The following is a 19,233-nucleotide window of genomic DNA, read 5'->3' as shown; positions in this document are numbered from 1 at the left end:
GCGGCGACGAATGGTATTAACGGTAGCACAAGAGTCTCCGACATTAACCAATGCTAACGGACAAGAGGCGGGGCTAACTGTGACTGACGGGTCAAACAGCCAACTGGAGCGCTGCAGCAGGTGCCTGTGCGGCACTCTCGCGCTAGAGAAAGGAGATTTGCGCGCCCTTTGTTTACCACTGAGTGGCAGCGAGAGTCCGCAGACGCAGATCTGGGATCGGATTTGTTTGAATCCCCAACCAAACACAACCGACGGGTTGTTCGGAATGAGCTGACTCCAGGCGCGTGATTCAGATCATCCCAGAAAATCCGACTGAACTCGAGTTCCCGAGGTACCATGCAGGGTTGTGGGGCTATGGTAAATATTTACAGCAATTTAGACGTCATAGCTAAACAATATGAAATGTTTCATAGTCTATGATATGCCATATAGGTGAAATAAATAACAAAAATGGGGAAAAATATATATTCCACACACACACACACACACACACACACACACACACACACACACACACACACACACACACACACACACACCACACACACACACACACACACACACACACACACACACAAAGAGCAAAGAGCAAAGAGCAAAGTTCTAAATAAAGCTATAGGAAGTGGATCTTAACTTTTACATTTTATTTATTTAGTCAAATTGAACTATACATTTAGCAGTATTTTAAATGTCTAATCTGTGTAATGGCCATCATAATAATAATAATTTTTTCTGCACACCATAGGTTTTTGGGAATACTATTGGAATTATATGTGTAAATGATCATATGTGTTGTAAGAATGAGAACATTATATGCATAATCTGCATGCCTTTTTAATGTTTCATTCAAATCTTAAAGCACTTCATTGTAAACTCAAAAAGGATTATGAGAGCAGTGATACACTACACTTTCCATCTAAAATGGTCAGTATGTTTGCCCTGTGAGCTACAAGAAGAATAAATGAAGAAGAAACTCATAATTTCAATTCAATCCCTGTGTTTTATTTGCTCTACAAACAGTTCAGTTTCATCTAGAAGTGCTCTGTGCCCAAGGCAACGCTGAAATTACATTTCAGTGCTGGAGCGGAAAGGTTTCCCTATCTCTTTAGAATAATAACTTGAGAAAGGTAGCAACAGCTTTTATTGGTTTCATGTCACTCATTTATTAATAATGTATCTATTACAGTATACTATTTATTTTACACTATGTATATACATACAGTATGATTTAAAAAATGTGTTTACTGTGAGAAGTGAATCCTAAGGAGTGACATTACCAAATAATCCATCTGTCTATTTTTTCTTGGGTTTTTAAACAGTGCTATAGTAGTTAAAGTGATGGTGCAGTAAGTTCAAGTTACAAGTGGAGGCAGGGTGAACAACATGACCCATGCAGCCTATAAATAGAACATGGTATAGTAGTCATAAAGGAGAAGTGCAAGGGAGAACACAAACAGAAAAATGGCCTTAACACTAATTGCAACAGATTATATGTTATCAATACCTCACCCGCCCTGGGGTAACCATAAATAACTGAAGGAAAACACTGCAATTGATGACTTGAGGTTAATGTGTGCTGATCCAGCAACACTTTTATGCTGTTGTAAAGCGTCATTAGTGATATTAATCTGCATATACTACTTTAGTGCAAAGTAAATGGAACAAGTTCCAAGGATGTGCTTTGGACAGGCTGATTATTGGTCAACACTTTATATCATGTTGCACTCCTGACATTGAGTAACAACATTTTCTTTAATCGAACACTTAAATACTCATAGTGGCATGATTTCCTACAAATCATTACAGGATCTAAAATCAACAAGAACATTCCAAGTGCTTTGTCATTTAACTACAATGAGCAACTATTACATAGTCTACAATACAACACAGCTAAAAACCTATTTATGTTATCAGTGCATGTTCATATTGAGACAATCTTGGAACCCATAACTTGTCTAGAGATTATTATTGGGACTACTCAGTTACTGAGCAGATTCACAGTAAAGACATTTTTGTCTATTTAGAAAAACATCCTGCAAATGTTAAAGTGATTGATTAAACACTCTTGCATAAGTAGCAGTATGAAAATACATAATAAAAATATGCTTTAAGTACATTTCAAACATGAAATTAACTGCTGCAGATGAAGGGCCAGTTGCAAAATCTCTGGTTTGTTATGAAGGCACCACTCACTACACTGATCTCACAATTTGTGAGAGGAACCAACTGTAGCACATTGGAACATAATACCATGAAACATGATTTTATGGGCACAAAAATACAGTATCATTTTCTATGAGGTGTAGTGTCCAGTTCAATCCTCATCCAATTGCGCAGATGTTAGACAGCTGTTTTATTCTCAGAGATGCAGAAACAGCAAACCATAGTCACCACCATCACATCTATCCTATTCAGTTCAGTTACGAACGTTCTAGTGGTGTTGGACGGGACTTTGGGTATCCTGTGCATTTACAGAGCGAATGAGAGGAACCCCTTTAAATCATCAACGGTCTTCCAAGTGCCAAGACACTTAAAAGATTATAATGTCATAGCTCAGTCACTAAGTACTACAATCCAAATGTAACACAGCAAAACAATACAGTGTGGTTGATTTCAGGACATGAGAAGATACTGTAGATAGTAGTGCAAGAAAGAATGTATCGTATTTAACTAGTATAGACACAGACAACATCATCTGTCATTGTGTATCTAACACTACAATGCTCACATGGATGCTTACTCTGACCTCGCCACATGGCATTCAACTCAACACAAAATTATTAAATAAAACAAAATGTTACAATCAGTGAACTTTTTTTTGCATGACATAATAAAGACCCAAAACAAACAACATACGTAACATAACATGGAAAAGAAACTGCTCAAAATCACTGCTAGTTTTCAGCTGTTTCTCCATGCTACTGTTGCTCTGCTTTGGTTCTACAAGTAGCCTAGCCTAATGCTCAACTACCTTCTCAGTAGTAGTTTTGCAAAATGTACACTATCCATACTTACCATACGAAAATAAAACATTAAAATGATAATTCAGCATCGTAGTGGAATACATTCCTGAGTTGTACCTCAGAAGGTACACTGCCATTCATTTCATACAGAAGCCACCCCAAACAGATTATTGAACAGTTGCAGTTGCATGGTAGAGTCACCATGGGGTGCTGCTGTATATTCTTCCAGTCAGGTATTTGAGCCAGATGGGCGTGTTGTGGTAGTGCCGGGCCAGATGTGAGACTTAGCAGACAAGTTTTCAATGATCCTAAAAGATTGCCAGGTCCAATCAGACAACTAAGCCAGTGTAGTAACCCGGCTCCCTAAAATACTGAACCAAAACCTCTCTCTATCTGTCCTTTATATTTCTCTGTGCAATCTAATCTGTATAGTAGTACTTATCTAAATCTTGCAAACTTGTAAAAGTTGTAATGGAGCTTTTGACTTGCTCCTATTTTGGACTTTGTTCCCTGTCCAATCACTGTAAACAATGTTGCCTCCTATCCTTTATCGAGACACTCGCCCTAACGACTTTTAATCCGGTCTCTATTGGTCTGCCAATTTCTACTAGTTTAACCCTCTCTCTCTTTGCCTATTCTTCCTCTAAACCTCTGGGTCAACTTTCTATCTCTTTTCCCTTAAGGCCTCCTATCCAACAGGTTCAATTGTAGTGAAGATGTTCGGCCAGGGATTGCCTTCGGATCGATGGGGAGGGACACTCAGGGTCTGGGCCAGGCTCATCTTCAGGGGAGACGAGCTGCAGAGCGACTTCGTTCTCATAGCAAAATGACGAGCGTGAGCTGCGAATGTACTTCTGCTCGGCCAGCTCCTTAGCGCTGCATGAAGGTGTGTTTGGAATTTCGTATGTCTGATGGAAGAATGAGTAGTCCACCTGAAAAAAGGGCAGAAAACGAGGATTTTTAAATATACATTTTATTGTAAGGTGACAAGACAAGAAACACCTGTGGCTCTTTGAGCCGTGATTCCATGAACGAGGAAAGTGTTTGTTTGTTTACGTCTGTAATAATAGCAGGACACTCGCGTGGGCTATTAGATAAACTGGAAGTCAGTGTAAAAGGTAAAGATTACATTGTCGGTAGCCTAGTGGGTGCTAGATGAGACTCTGAGACACCACAATATTGCAATAAGGGCAACCGGCACGATTGGTTCATTTACATTTTAGCATACTTAAACAGTTGCATGTTTGGTTTTTTCCCATCTTGTATATATTTAAATATTTGTTCTTATATTCTTATATTTTATTCTTATATTTTGTTATTATTTGTATTATTATTTCATGTATATTGTATGTATGTATGTATGTATATTTATGTGCTGCTGTAACTCTGTAATTTCCCATTTTTTGGGATCAATAAATATCTATCTATCTATCTATCTATCTATCTATCTATCTATCTATCTATTCTATCTACCATTTACAAACTGGCTCTGTAGTGAACGACACGGTAACGTGTTTAGCTGAGCTAGACAGAACATTTGGTTAAAAAAGATTGGTGATGTGATTTGCTTTTGTTGTTCTCTGTAAAGTCAGCTATAGGTGAATGTAGCGTTTGTGTGTTTTATATGGAGCGAAAACGGCTCAACTCCTGGCAATTGCTCCTGGTTCTTCACCAGTGTTTTGGAAAAAGGAATTTATTTGGGTAACAGGTGAAAAAAGTGAGTTTTCTTTAAGTGATGTGTAGTGTATAGAGACCTTGAAGCAGTAAAAACTTTAATGTGTTACATTTTGGGATCCCCCTCGTATCCCCACGTGCCAGATCCCACTTTAATCCCTGCTTAACGTTATTAGCATGCTAACATGCTCAAAATAACAATGCTAACATACAGATATTTAGCAGGTTATGTTTACCATGTTCACTGTTTTAGTGTAGTGTGTTGGCATGCTAACATTTGCTAATTAGCACTAAACAATAAGTCAATACAACTGAGACTGATGTTGGAATGGATGGAATGACAGTTTTGTCTGGTGTTTGGTCAAAAACCAAAGTAATGGACGTTTAAATTTTGACCTGTTGATGGCGCTAGATGACAAGTATAGGTGATTGTGGACCAAATTACCAACATTTCCGTCTCTAGAGCCACACTGCTACATACCACTTCAGACATAGCATTAAGGGAAGGGAAGGATCTATATTTTTCCAGTATATCTCTACATCCTTCTTTTCTGACCTGGTAGCAATCTTTCCTCTCGAAGAGCACTGGTTCGAATCTGTGTCCCCAGAGGATTTCAGAAGCCAGATAGGAGCTACGGCACTGTGTGGTCATAGCTGTGGCCTCCACCATGCCCTCAAGTATGACCACCACCTCCAATTCAGAGTCATTCTCCAAGGTTTTTCGGTCAATCTCAAAGAAAGGTGACTCATCGTTGATCTCGTGGACAATAGTCACTGGCGAGACCAAGAAGATGCGGTCAGTGCCAGTGTCAAACCCCACGTTGATGTCCATATTGTCCAACGGGAGGAACTCTCCCTCTTCTGTCACCCTTGGCTGTAGTTGGGAATTGAGAGTAAAATAAAGACAATTTAATACATTAAACTTTCCACATTAGATGTTGCAAAATTGATTTTCAAGCGTGGGGAAAGTATTAAATGGAGACAAGAAACGATTTCCAATATGAAACAAACATTGGACAAACAAAGGCAGGCAGGACATAATCAAAGTAAAGTAAAATTAAACTGTAAATCTGGCTATAACATGCAACACAAATACACTTGACACCATTTCCTAAGGTCATTTTTGGAAATTGTATTTCTTACCCTGACCCAGAAACTTAGTATTTGGTTGTCATAGATAAGATGAATTTGACTATACGAGTCTTTAGTCATGCCCCCCGTGCATAGGCTTATCACTCACCCAACCCTTACTATGGAACAATATCCGTTCCCAGCATTTAGAATTGAATTTTTTTTATCCTTGCTAACTTAATCCCATCTGCCTGTGTGAACTTTGACACGGTCATGCTATTAAGAGAGATTAGATTGTCTATGCTGTAGCCCCAATCTTCCACATTTTTTGACCCTCCGGACAACTCTGGTAACATACATACTGTACATGTACACACACAACACTGAAGACAAACATTCACAAAAGTAGGAAACATGTTTAAAACTATTCACAAAAGGCCACACAGAAAGAAAAGTAAACCTAAGCTTACATACAGTACAATAACCTAACCCACATACAGCACACATACTGCCTGGGAAAATGAGACAATGAAGGACAATGGTTCTCAGTTAAAGAATTGCAGGCAAGTTAATCCATGGTAAATCTTCCTAACCCCTGAGGGAAAATAAAACAAGCTCTCATTAACTACGGTCCACAGAATACAGGCCAGATGGTCTCAGTGCTTCCTCTTTCTCTCTGCAACCATTTTTCCTCCACCACTATCTCTCACAGTTGCCACCTCTGTTTTTTGAGACAGATGCTTACTTTGGCTTTTTGTTTTACCATCCAATCAACTCTTTCTAAAAAACAACTGAAAAGGCTTTTTCTCTTTATCATTGCCAAACTCCCTGACTATTTTCTGCGTGGCAATTATCCATCTCCCATCACTTACCTTTAGTAGCTGTGCTCGAACATGTGCCTCTACCAGATGGCTCTTGCGAAGGTTTCCGACCCTCCACATCATACAGAGTTTCCCGTCCCTCAGCGCCACCACAGCTGTGTCAGAGAACACCAGTGTCTCGTTGCGCTTTTTGGGCTTGGCAATCTTGGCCATGACTGCCCCGATGATGAAGGCGTCAATGATGCAGCCCACAATGCACTGCAAAATGACCGCCATCACCGCCAGGGGACATTCTTCGGTAACACTTCTGAAGCCGTAACCTATGGATGTCTGCGTCTCCAAGGAGAACAGAAAGGCTGCCATGAAGCTGTTCACCTGGAGGAAGCACGGCTCCTCAACCACTGCCTCTCTATCAGACTCTCCTCCAGACCCGGCCTCTCCTGATCCTGGAGAGGAACCTGAGCTGGGGGTAAGCCGAATGGAGAGGTCCCCATGCACGGAGGCAATGAGCCAGAAGGCAAATCCAAAGAGCAGCCAGGAGAGAAGGAAGGAGAGGGTGAAGATGATCAGCATCCAGCGCCAGCGAATGTCCACACAGGTGGTGAAGAGGTCGTTAAGGTAGCGCTGGCCCCTTTCGCTTATGTTGACAAAGGTGACGTTGCAGTGTCCGTCCTTGCCCACAAAGCGTTGTCGGGGCCGGCGGCTTGAGCACCTGGTGCGCCGGCGGTTGGTAGTGGAGGGGGAAGAGAGTGAATTCTGGTCCGAGGATGAGCGCCGTTTTTCTCTTCCTCCCACACTACTGCCTCTTTCACTCCTTAGCCCTGAGCACATTCCTCCTGCTCTCACCCCGCCTTCTCCTGCGTTTCCCCCAACTCCAATGGCACTCTGCCTCTGTGCATTGTGGGTGTTGCTCTGAAGAGGTAGAGTTTTGCCGTTCAGGGCATGGGTCGGGGAGGGGCTGGTTGGGGTCCCTGACCCCATTGGACTCCCCCCTGCCCTAGCCGTGTCAGCAGCACTCTGTGCCAGCCTCATGACCTCCTCCTCCTCCACTGGCCCGTCTACCACAGCACTGAAACGACGTTTCACACGTGCCGCTCCCATCACGTACAATCCAAAACAACAAAAAACAAAAAGTCTCCTCTCTCTTATGGTGCACAATAACGCTGTATTCCTCAGTGAGCCTGGATTCAAATGTTGATGAGGCAATTCAGCACCTTCATACAGTCAATTAAATGTTTGATGTTTACAACATAGTCAGTCTTTCAGTCCTTATTGAAGAGATAATTGCTCCATAGTGAAGTCCATAGTGGCCAATAGTAACCAGAGGATAATTCCCTCGAAGGCCATTGATCAGTCACTTACTTTCGCCAACTTGTAATGTTTCCCAGTAGAGTCTATCTTTTCAGTGATAAATCCCTCAGCAAACAAATTGGGCTTTCTTATAGTAGGTCCTCGGGTGCACTCATTAACAACCAATGTCCATAAAAGTCATACTCACTGGGTGAGGTGAGCTGAAAACAAGGATGTCAGCAGCAGCCAAAGAAGTATATTTCTGTGACCCCTAGTTTGCAAGAAGTCTTTTGACAAGGAGTGATAGGGCCGGTTGGACCTCAGACATCACAAAAGCATGCGGGATTGGTTCTGTTCAGTTCCAAACAAATAAAAGGGAAGCCTTGAGCAGGCATCAATGGATAAAAGCTATACACTGATAATGCAATGGAGAAGGAGGATGGAGATGGAAACATGTAAAGGATGTACAGCTCGTAACAGGGTACTGTACCTTTTATAATATTGTGACAAGACTTAAACATAAAATGGGACAATATGATAAAAACATTTCCAACATGCAATCAAAAAAAGAAAAAAAACATGCCAATTCTTACAATCAAAGATCTCTCCAGTGTCACAACCCCTTGGTATGGGCATGTGGAAACAAAGAGTACAGTACTTTCAGTTCATCAAAAGCAAACAGTCATCATTCATCTTTCATAATTCAGTGCCAATATGTCTTGGATGAAGCACTGAATATAGTACACACAGTCAAGTGTTAAATAGCAGTTGTCAAGGAAATGTTACTTTTGCCCAACAAAAGGGTCCCAACTGAAACAACCATGTTTTGTTTTCCATTTCCTGTTCAATCATGTCACTGCTTTAACAATTTCACGTTTTCTTTCTAAGGCTCTGCACATCTGTTTAGCAGCCATTGTCAATTTGGTGAAGACTTGTTTTACTGACTGTTGTGTGAATATTATTGACCTGAACTACATGGCTGTTACCAATCACATGCAACAGTTAGTCTCTCAGAGCAGACATACCTCATTACAGCTCAGCATTACGGCTGATAAAACGCCTATGCCTGACACAAGATAAGAAGGGAAGAAAACCACAGAGTTTACTTTGATCTATCTCCAACGCCACTTGTATTTTTAACTTTAAGTGGAAGATTTATATGTAGGGAAAAGGTAAGTACACAGATCACCTGAGGAAGTTTTCTATATTTTTCTGGAGGTCGGGCACCAAAGTAGATAGATCAGGTGTATGCCACAGAAGGAGAAGAGCTGAGAAGGGCTGATAACTAAAGTGGCTGAGAGCATAACTGGGTTTGTAGATTGTAGTCAATTACTCATCATCTCAGTTTGAACCAGATCACAAAGGGCTACCTGAATATCAGAGAGTTTCCACAAACAAAATGGAAAATTAATACATGCAGATGCAATGCAAAAATAATGCATAAGTTACTTTGAAGTGCATCTACTCTAAAAAGCATTCAAAGTTAGTATATAGAAATAATTCTTAAAAACCAACAACGGCTTAAATAAAGCAAAAGGGATCCGTGCAAATATATCTGGAAATGAAAATCTTGTAGAGTTAGTATTTACCTTGCCCAACCATTTCCAGAGAACTCTTCTACTGAATCCTGACATGTATACAGAGAATCCACATCCCCTTTGAAACAGTACACAGAATCAAACCCTCAACCATAATCCTGCACTGTGGTGAGTACAAAGAAACTGAAAATGATAGACATGAGCTACTAATATAGCTGCACAAATATAGGTAATGCTATTTAATTCAACCAGTAACAGCAGGTTAGACAAAAATCTACAACAAATGGAAATGGGGAAAGAGATCCCTCCTGAAGTGTGAAGTGACATAAGGGTTCATCTTCGCTTATGTATTAACCTCCCTTTATGACACGTTCAGTAAAAGAGTTAGGCTTTGGTGGGAATTCAAGGAAAGAGTCTGATGGTTTTTCCGTTTTCTTTACTGAGATGTCGATTGTCTGTTTTGCATCCCTTTGCTTTAGGACCTTCTTGTTTAACACACTGCCAGTCTTGAAAAAAAGATAACAAAGATAAAGAGAATGACAATTAAAGGCAAGGTAGAAATTACATCATCTGTGCTGAAACAGATACTTCAAAAGTTATCTTCTTGTCTCAAAAAAGACCTTTCGATCTTAAAATCATTGCATATATAATCACATTTCCTATACATTAACATCTGATAAATATCTAAATGTATGGTGATCAGAAACCTACTGTTTGTAGTGGTCCTCTTAGGTTTCTCTCATGCAGTCCTTGGATTGTTACAGGATTATTTAATCGGTCCAATATTGTGGCGCTTTTCATTTAGAAAGCCTTAACTTGAAGAACCAAACTCTATCACAGCAAAGGGAAAAAAATTACCCCGATGTACCTGTGGAATAATGGAGCCTGTAAAGAGAAACAGAGAGAATTTTGTAATTTTCCATTTGTCTTTTCATTTGTCATTTGTTTCCATGTATCAAAAAAAAAAAATTATGTTTCTTAAGGACAAACACTTATTTCAATGTATTGATGGATATAGTGTAGAACTTTATAGGGGTGACTGGTCAGTTACCATAAAGTACTGAACTGCAGGGCCCTCGTTTTGGGTTGGGAAACCAAGTGGTACAGGGGGAGTAATCTTTGATGGCAACAGTGGATTAAAGCCAATAGACTGGGAGAATAGGAGGGGGTTTTCTTGGGAAAAGGTTGAGACTGGGATTGTAGCTTAAATGAAGGACTGAGATAAACGGACTCTGGGTTGATTGGGGGTGAGGAGGTAGTATGTCTTGCTGTGGAGATGGCGATATGCTGTGGATTACAGCTGCGCTCGTGACTTTGGTAATCTCACAACGGTTTTGTAAATCCTCAGAGGAGTTACATAAAAGCCCCTACTGATATAGAAGGTAGCAAGAATATCTATACAACACACACAGGATATGTTATGGCATTTACAGGATTTGGGATAATATAGAAAAAAAACAGTATATGGCACTGAATCTAACAAATATATCCTTCAACAAATACAGTGCAATATAATGTTCACCTTGATTGAGTTGGAACTGATCAATACTTTCACTAGAATCTGAGACATAACATGTGCTACAAATAAACAATGTAGAGCATCCTTTTTGGCCACTGTAATTTACACAATTACTGCTTACTTGTCCCTTGATGTGGTGTACCATCATGCTTCTATGGTGTTATATGCTGCTGGCTGAGAGGAGAAATTACTGACTTTATGCATTAAACAGCTAAAAAACTTTTTTAGATCCATCTGTTATTCTCTCATCACTACTGCCGCTACTGTAGGTGAAAAGCATGCAGACCAGTTCGGGATATAATAGGTTCAACCAAATATGCATGGATATAATAAATTAACTACTATATATTAACATTTGTGAAACTGTATAAAGGTTATTTATTAATTAGACCAGAAGTCATAAATGTTGTGACATTATTGGAACTGAGCTCAAACTAAAACATGTAGTTTAAAGTCTTAATTTCCACAAATTAATAAAGACAGAAATTTCCAGACGCGTGTTGCTCAATTTTCAGTTAATGAACAAATGTGTGAGGAGGCAGGTCCTGACCTTGAGGCCTCTACTGTGGCTCATGCCAACACCACCAAATAAATACACTCTCAGGTCTGCTATCTCTATGATTGGCTTGAAGTGTCGCCGGACAACTGACGACAGTAGCTGGAGGAGGTGATGAGTGTGTTTGTGTGTGTGTGTGTGTGTGTGTGTGTGTGTGTGTGTGTGTGTGTGTGTGTGTGTGTGTCCGTGCGAATGTGAGGGTATATGTGTCCTTGTGTTGGCCAGCCATAGCCTTGTGAGGTGGCAAATGTCTCAAATAACTTCTCATACAAGAACATGCAGGGGTGTCTGGGAAAACTGTGTATGTGAAGTTGTTGCTTCACACTGTCAGGAACCCCAGAGCAGCATTTGATCTGCAGTCGTGCCTTATATGATGTTTATGTTTATGGGTCCTTTAATTAAAGTTATTTTACCTCTGATACTAGGTACGGGTTATTCATTTGCATGAGATTAAGCATACATTTACCATGTTAGGGTTTTCCTTGATTTTCCCAACTAACCAGGTAGAGCTAGAGTCATTAATAAACCACTCTAGAGGACTATTATGTATTAAGTAATTTCTTAGGCAATAAATTTAAATGTTTTCTATATAGTTACATCTCTTTAAATGTAAGAATTTGCTGCTTTTCCTCGTCTTTTCTCTTGATTTTGGACTGGTGTCAAATAAAACAAGACATTTGATGGGTATTTTTCATAATTGTCTTATGCTTACGAGACCTAACAATCAACTAATTGATCAGAAAAATAATCTGCAGATAAATTTAAAATGAAAATAATAAATAAGTAAATAGCAGCTTTGAAACCATTCTATATCTTTTGTAGCTGCAAACTGTTGAGAAAATATACAACAGCCACTGTAAACTTTCCTCAGGAGTTTCTTTAACAGTAACATCAGAAGCATTTGAAAGTGATACAGCACACATTAAAGTATAAACAACATTATACATTAATAGACAGTGACTGACTATAAGACCTAGTAAGTTGTTTTTAACAACTTAAAGAAAAGGAGCAAGTACAAGTTATAACTAATTACTTAAAGCCAATTGGGGGCAGCAAAAGGATTGGGAGATAGCTGAGGTTAACATTTGTGATCTTTTGTACCTCCAAAATGCCATATTCATAACAAACTACTAATTTGGAGTTGATTACTTAGGAGAATCTAAATAAATTGGATCACATCATCATCAAAAATGCAAATAAAGCACTGACTGGGCAGCACTCATTGGCAAAATGATAAACCAACAATTGCTAAAAACATAAACCAGAAAATGTGCTTTAGAATCCAAGGGTTTGTGATTAATTTTAGATTGCCACTGATGTTTGAGCAAAACTGACCACAATCAGCTGTAGGGGACTGAACAGACAACATTGTTAAAGCAATTCTAAATGTAGTACAACACTCACTGGTTTAAATTAGCAATAAGTATTACATTGACCCAAAAACTATAGGCACAACATCTACCTTGACAATCGCATTCAGAATTCTCCTGCAAGACCACAGCTATCCACTTTCATCACCTGTTTTTTTTTCATTGTGGATCTCTCACCATGTATTCTCCCTCCCCTGTCCTCTTTCCATCCAGATTATCTGACCATATTAAGGTGTTATGTGGCCAGATTAGAGTAGCAGGGAATATGATTTTGGTGTCATTGAAAAATGCACCAAATAAGTATGTTCTTCAGTTTGTCACTCTCCTTACGTCTGGTGTCACATGTGAACTGTCCTATTTCCTGTTCTTCTGTTCTAAAAACAACAGTTTTAGTAAAACAATGTACACCATACAATGTTGCATGGCTTATTTCATGCATTATTAAATTTGGTTGGATGGTTTCATGATGGGGAGTTTAATCAACACTGTGGACACAATGTACTGTACAATATAAAACTTTCAAAAGTGACCCTCTATATTGCGACGTCACAATGAAAATGTGGAGACATCAATACTTGTTATTGATCAGTGGGGGTTTGAAACCAGGGCACAGGCAGGATCTCTCTGTGTCACATGGCTCTCTTTCTGAGCCTTTTTTTTTTTTTTTTTTTACATCTCTTTTATTTCAGCCGTTCATTCTATTAAACTTCACTTTTCAAGGCAGATTTTAATCATGTTTATATGCACAAAGGGGCTACTGCATCAGCTGCAATAGCTGGTCATTTCAAACAAATGCCCAGTGACATTACAAAACTGCAGTGACGTTTTACTAATCAATACAGTTCTGGTGAGTGTTCATCTGGTGGCATCATTAATAAATTGCAGGAGCTGCACATGATAGTTGCAGCATCAGAGCACCAACCAGTAATGGATGTTAGGTCATAACTAAATTTTAGGCAACATTTTCCTGATGTTGTTGCTTAAAATTTAAAACACATGCACATATATATATCATTAAAAAGTTTGAAGTTGAAAGGACCATAACTGTGTTGTGCATGTTTTAGCTCGTTTACTAGTATGAACTGCATAGATTTTAAGACAGTTACAATAATTTTCCCATATTCCAGCCAGCCACTGGTTTCAATTTGATGTAAAATAGAATGAAAATCAACTTGCAGAAACAACTTTCTTAACACAAATAGTCCATCAGCTTGAACTGGATTTTTTTTTTTTGTCTAAGTGTGTCAGTAAATAGTATTAATTATAATTACCACAAAAGTGTAGATGAATTGGAAACGTATATCAAAAAACAAAGACAATTATCAGCCCTGATTGTGTTTGATTAGGGTTGGTTGGTTAAGTTAGTTATGCAATCTATTGTTAAATTCACTGATGAACAACACGCATGCACGCACATGCTTGCGCGGACACACACACACACACTCTTACATAAAAAAAACATCTAATAATAAACACAAGTGTGGATTCATCTTGGCAATGGGCCTTATTCCATCTAATTGAAACTTTTCTGCTGCTGTCCCTCCCTCAGCTGTGTGCAGTAATCAAGGTCATGGTGTGAGGACAACCAAAAGTTAATCTGGGGAGTTAAGACGGTGCAGGTTGGGAGCCCGGATAGCTCAGTTGGTAGAGCGGGCACCCATTTATAGAGATTTACTGCTCAACGCAGTGTGGCCGGGTTCAACTCCGACCTGCGGCCCTTTGCTGCATGTTGTTCCCCCTCTCTCTCCCCTTTCATGTCTTCTGCTGTCCAATCAAAATAAATTCTGAAAGTGCCCAAAAAATAATAATAAAAAAAGACGGTGCAGGTTACAATGTGCTGATTAAAACTCTGCACAAGTATTCTTAAATTAAGAAAATACTAAGAACATCAACTAAGAAAAATGCAATCAAGACTAATTAGGCTATATAAATTAGAGCCAACTTTATTACTTTTTATAGCTTTCTCCTTACACCTCAACTATTAACTATTTTACTATACGCACACACACACACACACACACACGCGCACACACACGCCACCTGAACCCTCTGCCTATGGCCTGCATTGTTGTATTAGATCATATTAAAGGGAGTGTTGTTTTCTTTTTTTCTTGTTGGTGTAAACTTTCAGGACAAAATCCAAAATTCATGATGCGCCCTGCTACTGCAAGCTCACCAGTCCCGAGAGATCTCCCCACTGCACAGGCCCATAACATATCATGACTGCATTAGCTGCTTTCACCCAGTCTGCCTAAGACTAGCACAACTGAGTGATTCCATTTAGATATATTTCCGTTTGAAATGCAGCACAAACAATGGATGTAAATTACAGAGTACACTATGGTGTTAGCATCTGAAATATTGCCCATGATAACAGCAGTATCACAACGCAGGTGATTCGTCATGAACGCACAGTCAACATGTCAGCAAACAGTGCAAACCAAGCTGCAGTCAAATTGCCATATTGGTTTTCAAGACTGTATCACAAAAATAAAGATATTTTTATCTCACCTCTTTTCAAAATCCTAAGTTAAAGGCTTGACTGTGCTTTGCAATATCACGATAGGCCTGTGTTTAATCAATTTATGGAATGAAAAAAAAAGACTACAAACAAAATGGGGCATAATGTTTGAAGGACGTGGGTGTTTACCAAGCAGGGAAGGTCCATCAAAAATATTCTATAGAGTTGTGTTATAGGAGGTGTATCCAGGATTCTTTGAGCTTGACCCATAATAGGGACTTAAAGCAAGATACCCTGGTTTCTGCGTCACTGATTTAAAAAAGAATTCTGTATCCATGTCCCGTAACTTTATGGAAGTACAACACTAAATTGTTCAAGTATTCTTTTCACAGCAACAATAACATGTACTTGCATTGGTTAAAATAAGTTATTTTTGAATTATGGTTACCTTAAAATGATCAACATGAATAAACGTAGCCTGGATGTGAGGTTTGACTAACAAAACAGAACCATGAGCGCCTTTTAAAAGAGAATCAGCTGGAGGAAAAAGTGCTGTCATCTTTTAGTCCTGTGCCCAGTTGCATACACTACCTAAAGTTTCAAACCTTTCCCTTATGCAAAATATTTCCCTAAGCTAAGGGATTCATTTTGGGAGCATTGCATAAAGCCCTAGGTTGTCTCCTGGCCTAAGTGGTTTTTTCACGCACTGGGTACAGTACTTTTGTTCGTTCTCTTTACTCCATGTGCCTCCCTGAAAACCTGTCAGCAATGTCTTGCTACTTGATTTAAATGTGCCTGTGGGTACAATCTACTGCACATTTTGCAAAGAAACTGCAAAAGAGCATCCTTAGAAAATAACTATAGCTGTGCAATGCATGCATTTTAAAGCGGGTTGCCTGTTAGTTTTTCAGAAGCATTACATCATTTTAAAACCTATTTTAAAATACAGCTGTGTTTTCTATCAGTTCTCACAACTCACAAAACGATTAATATCTATATCATCAGAGTGCACCGAGCTCTGTGGCCTTTTCTTGTTTTTATTTATCTTCCACTCCTGCACAGCACAAGTAAGGTCAAATTAGCCAGACATTAGTGCAATACTGAAGATTTCCAATTATAGGCTTACAGTAAAAGGGAGAAAAAAACCGTTGGAGCATCCTTTTGGTTAAGGAGCATTCTTGTATATGTAGCTGGGCTACAGAATCATATCATATTTGAGGTCAACAGCAACGCTACAAACCAACATTCAGAACTAACATTTTTAATTTGCAGTGTCACTGTGTGATGAATACCTACATTTTGTAAACAGAAATCTGATGCTTTTCAGAATTAAACGTAGACTATGAGTTCATGCTTTAAAATGCCACTGAGGTTAACATGTTGCAACGGACAACACAACTGCCGCATAGCATCGATAGAATAATAATACAAAATTAAAAAAAATAAAAAATATCCAAAAGTGGTGTTTTGACAATTTCTTTGCGCAGTTAATTTCAGTCAGCACTTACCGGCCGTTGACATGTTCCTCCCGTTAATTCAGCGCGATGTGACGACGTCAGTTTACCTTCAGTTCCCTAACGGTCGGTTAATTACAAAAAGAAAAAAGCGCTGATTAAAAAGCGTGTGCGAGCTTTCCCTTTCCTGTCGGTCCTGTCAACTGTCCGCGAGCCCTAGAGGTGGTGGATGAGCGCGCTCACGTTGCGATGCTCTGTCCCCAATCAACCACGCGCCTCTCCGGACTGCCAGAGTGACCTTTCACAACATCCTGATTCTTTCATCCTGATTTTAAATTACAGTTTAGATGTGTATTACAATGATTTTTGATCCCGGATTATCATTTAGGTTTATTTAACAACACACCACACACACACACCACACACACACACACACACACACACACACACACACACACACACACACACACACACACACACACACACATATATATATATACACATTTTTTTTATTTATATATATTTTTTGTAACAGGAATGGCTATGGAACTATCAGGTTTTGTAATATATGCATATACGTTTTTTTTAGCATTAATGCCTCATTGATTACTTTCCCTTTATGGGCTAATAAAAATACCTCAGTAACCTCTCATTTGTGTTGTCTGCGTACTTTTCAATGTCAGGCTACAGTTCATGTCTTGTAGATTACGGTAACACCGATGATAAAAAAGAAGGTTGCATCTGACCGATATGTACTGAAAAAATATTTTATTTGTATTGATAAATACTGAAACTAAGTTTTGAGAGAAAGTCAGCGCGAGCGAGAGAGAGACACAGTGTGTGTTTACTAGTACTTAATCTGATTTAATCTCATTCAAGGCACCCGAGAAGTGACCTATGATGTCATGAGCTCTGTCATTCTATGGAAATAAAGATCAGATTGGAGAAGACCCAAGGGCAACGGCTCTGAAGTGACGTAATGCAGCAGGCGCAACAGTCAGCTGCATCCAACTTAAACATGCAAACATTTGCATATATCAACATCCTGTGCATTTATGAAACACAAATCATTGTAGTGGAGGATGTAAATCTGCAACCTCTGTTATTTTAAATTGAACAAGTATTTATTTATATAATTGTTATTGACTGCCCAGGAGGAGGGGGCAGAGACGAAGAGAGAGAGAAAGTGACGTGGGGAGGGATGGTGATGTCAGTTTTGTTTGAATGATCAGACATTAGGATTAGAAAGAGGAGGTGAAAATGTATGCAATCAATCACTATGGTCCCTTCTGTTTGAGCTGATGCAACAGCCTTGGGACACACAAATCTGCAAATGCTCTACTGGTTTGTTTTTGTTTGCTGACAATGCTCAGAGAATCAGCACGTTTTAAACACGGTAGGAAAGTAGAGATCTTTTATTTAACATTACATGGTTACTGGGGTTGCCCTGCGGCCTGGGGGGACCGAACTGCCACTCAAATTAAAATAAGATATATTGACATGCATATTAAAGTTACTTCATTGCCAATGTTTACATTATTACCATCTGTCTCTCTTTACTCATTTCTCCACTATAAAGTCTCCAAAAAAATATATTCAAAATGTGGTAAACTGGATTTACTGTGACTGGACTTGTGTCAAGTAAAATGTTTTACTTGATTTGATTGTTGACTGTTGCAGCCGGCGCGGCCAATAATAGACATTGACAAATATGTTCATCTGGGACAAAACCTTTCCTTTTTACTTGATGAGTAATGAAGCATGAAACCACCAGCAGCGCTCCTTTCTATCTGCTTAACAGTGAGACGGCCTTTCCACAACTTAGCTTCAATCGTGGGCAATTTTCCCAGAGTGACATTTAATGTTTAATGTGCAAGAGTAATTTAGAAACTTGATACAATGTTTTCTTAACTTTGGTTTTTATAATTTAGAGGGAATATCAGCAGCAGGATGGCAGAGTGATAAGGGGAATCATCTTCATTTTGGACACTCCAAGTACAAGCCTGTGTGTCCTCATTGAAGCATTGCAAAATTAGTCCATTGTCATTATTGGAAGTGAGTATGTGGGGATGCAATACTGATCTTGAGCCACCAGTGGGCAGCTTGAAACTATTTTTGGCATCCATCAGTGAGCCTGCAGTTAAACATCCTCAGTTAAGGACACAAAGGTTTACATTCTAAACTGGTGATTAGCTAATCAGACTGCAGGTTGACCAGGGGCTACACACCTGGTTTCTGTGGGCTTAATTACAAGCCAAGATTTCAAATCAGCAGCTGTGCTGACACTAAAGGAGCATAACTTCACACCTTAGGGTGTTTTATGACTTGAAAGATACTAAACTACTAAACAGAGGTGAAAAGAGAGAAACAATACCTGCTTACACACATGGGTTTTATAGAAATTTCTTTGAAGTAAAAGGTTATTTGTGAACCTGAAGCAACATGTCAACTTTAGTATTAATGAGAGTTTTCTATGTGAAAGTTTCATTTTACAGTAAATCATGGCAAGGGCATTA

At 39.2% G+C, this 19,233-nt stretch overlaps 1 protein-coding gene across 3 annotated transcripts; it reads right to left on the bottom strand.

Annotated features, from left to right (window-relative positions):
• Positions 1-983: 983 nt before the first annotated feature.
• kcnj14 (potassium inwardly rectifying channel subfamily J member 14) lies at positions 984-16,988 on the bottom strand. Of its 3 annotated transcripts, XM_032517559.1 has the most exons (7): positions 16,772-16,988; positions 10,069-10,242; positions 9,009-9,863; positions 8,845-8,885; positions 6,581-8,441; positions 5,194-5,511; positions 984-3,895 (listed from the first exon to the last, which is right to left on the bottom strand). In XM_032517559.1, the coding sequence occupies exons 5-7, from the start codon at positions 7,628-7,630 to the stop codon at positions 3,665-3,667; spliced, it is 1,599 nt and encodes a 532-aa protein (XP_032373450.1). In that variant the 5' UTR covers positions 7,631-8,441; positions 8,845-8,885; positions 9,009-9,863; positions 10,069-10,242; positions 16,772-16,988; the 3' UTR covers positions 984-3,664. The 3 variants fall into 3 exon arrangements, with proteins under 3 accessions (XP_032373450.1, XP_032373447.1, XP_032373449.1); XM_032517556.1 differs by having other exon boundaries at positions 8,845-9,863; XM_032517558.1 differs by having other exon boundaries at positions 6,581-8,885.
• Positions 16,989-19,233: the final 2,245 nt, after the last annotated feature.

The sequence above is a fragment of the Etheostoma spectabile genome, chromosome 6, assembly GCF_008692095.1.
Source record: "Etheostoma spectabile isolate EspeVRDwgs_2016 chromosome 6, UIUC_Espe_1.0, whole genome shotgun sequence".
NCBI lineage: Eukaryota > Metazoa > Chordata > Actinopteri > Perciformes > Percidae > Etheostoma > Etheostoma spectabile.
The sequence above is the reverse complement of the archived record's forward strand: the minus strand, read 5'-3'. Positions and strand labels throughout refer to the sequence as shown.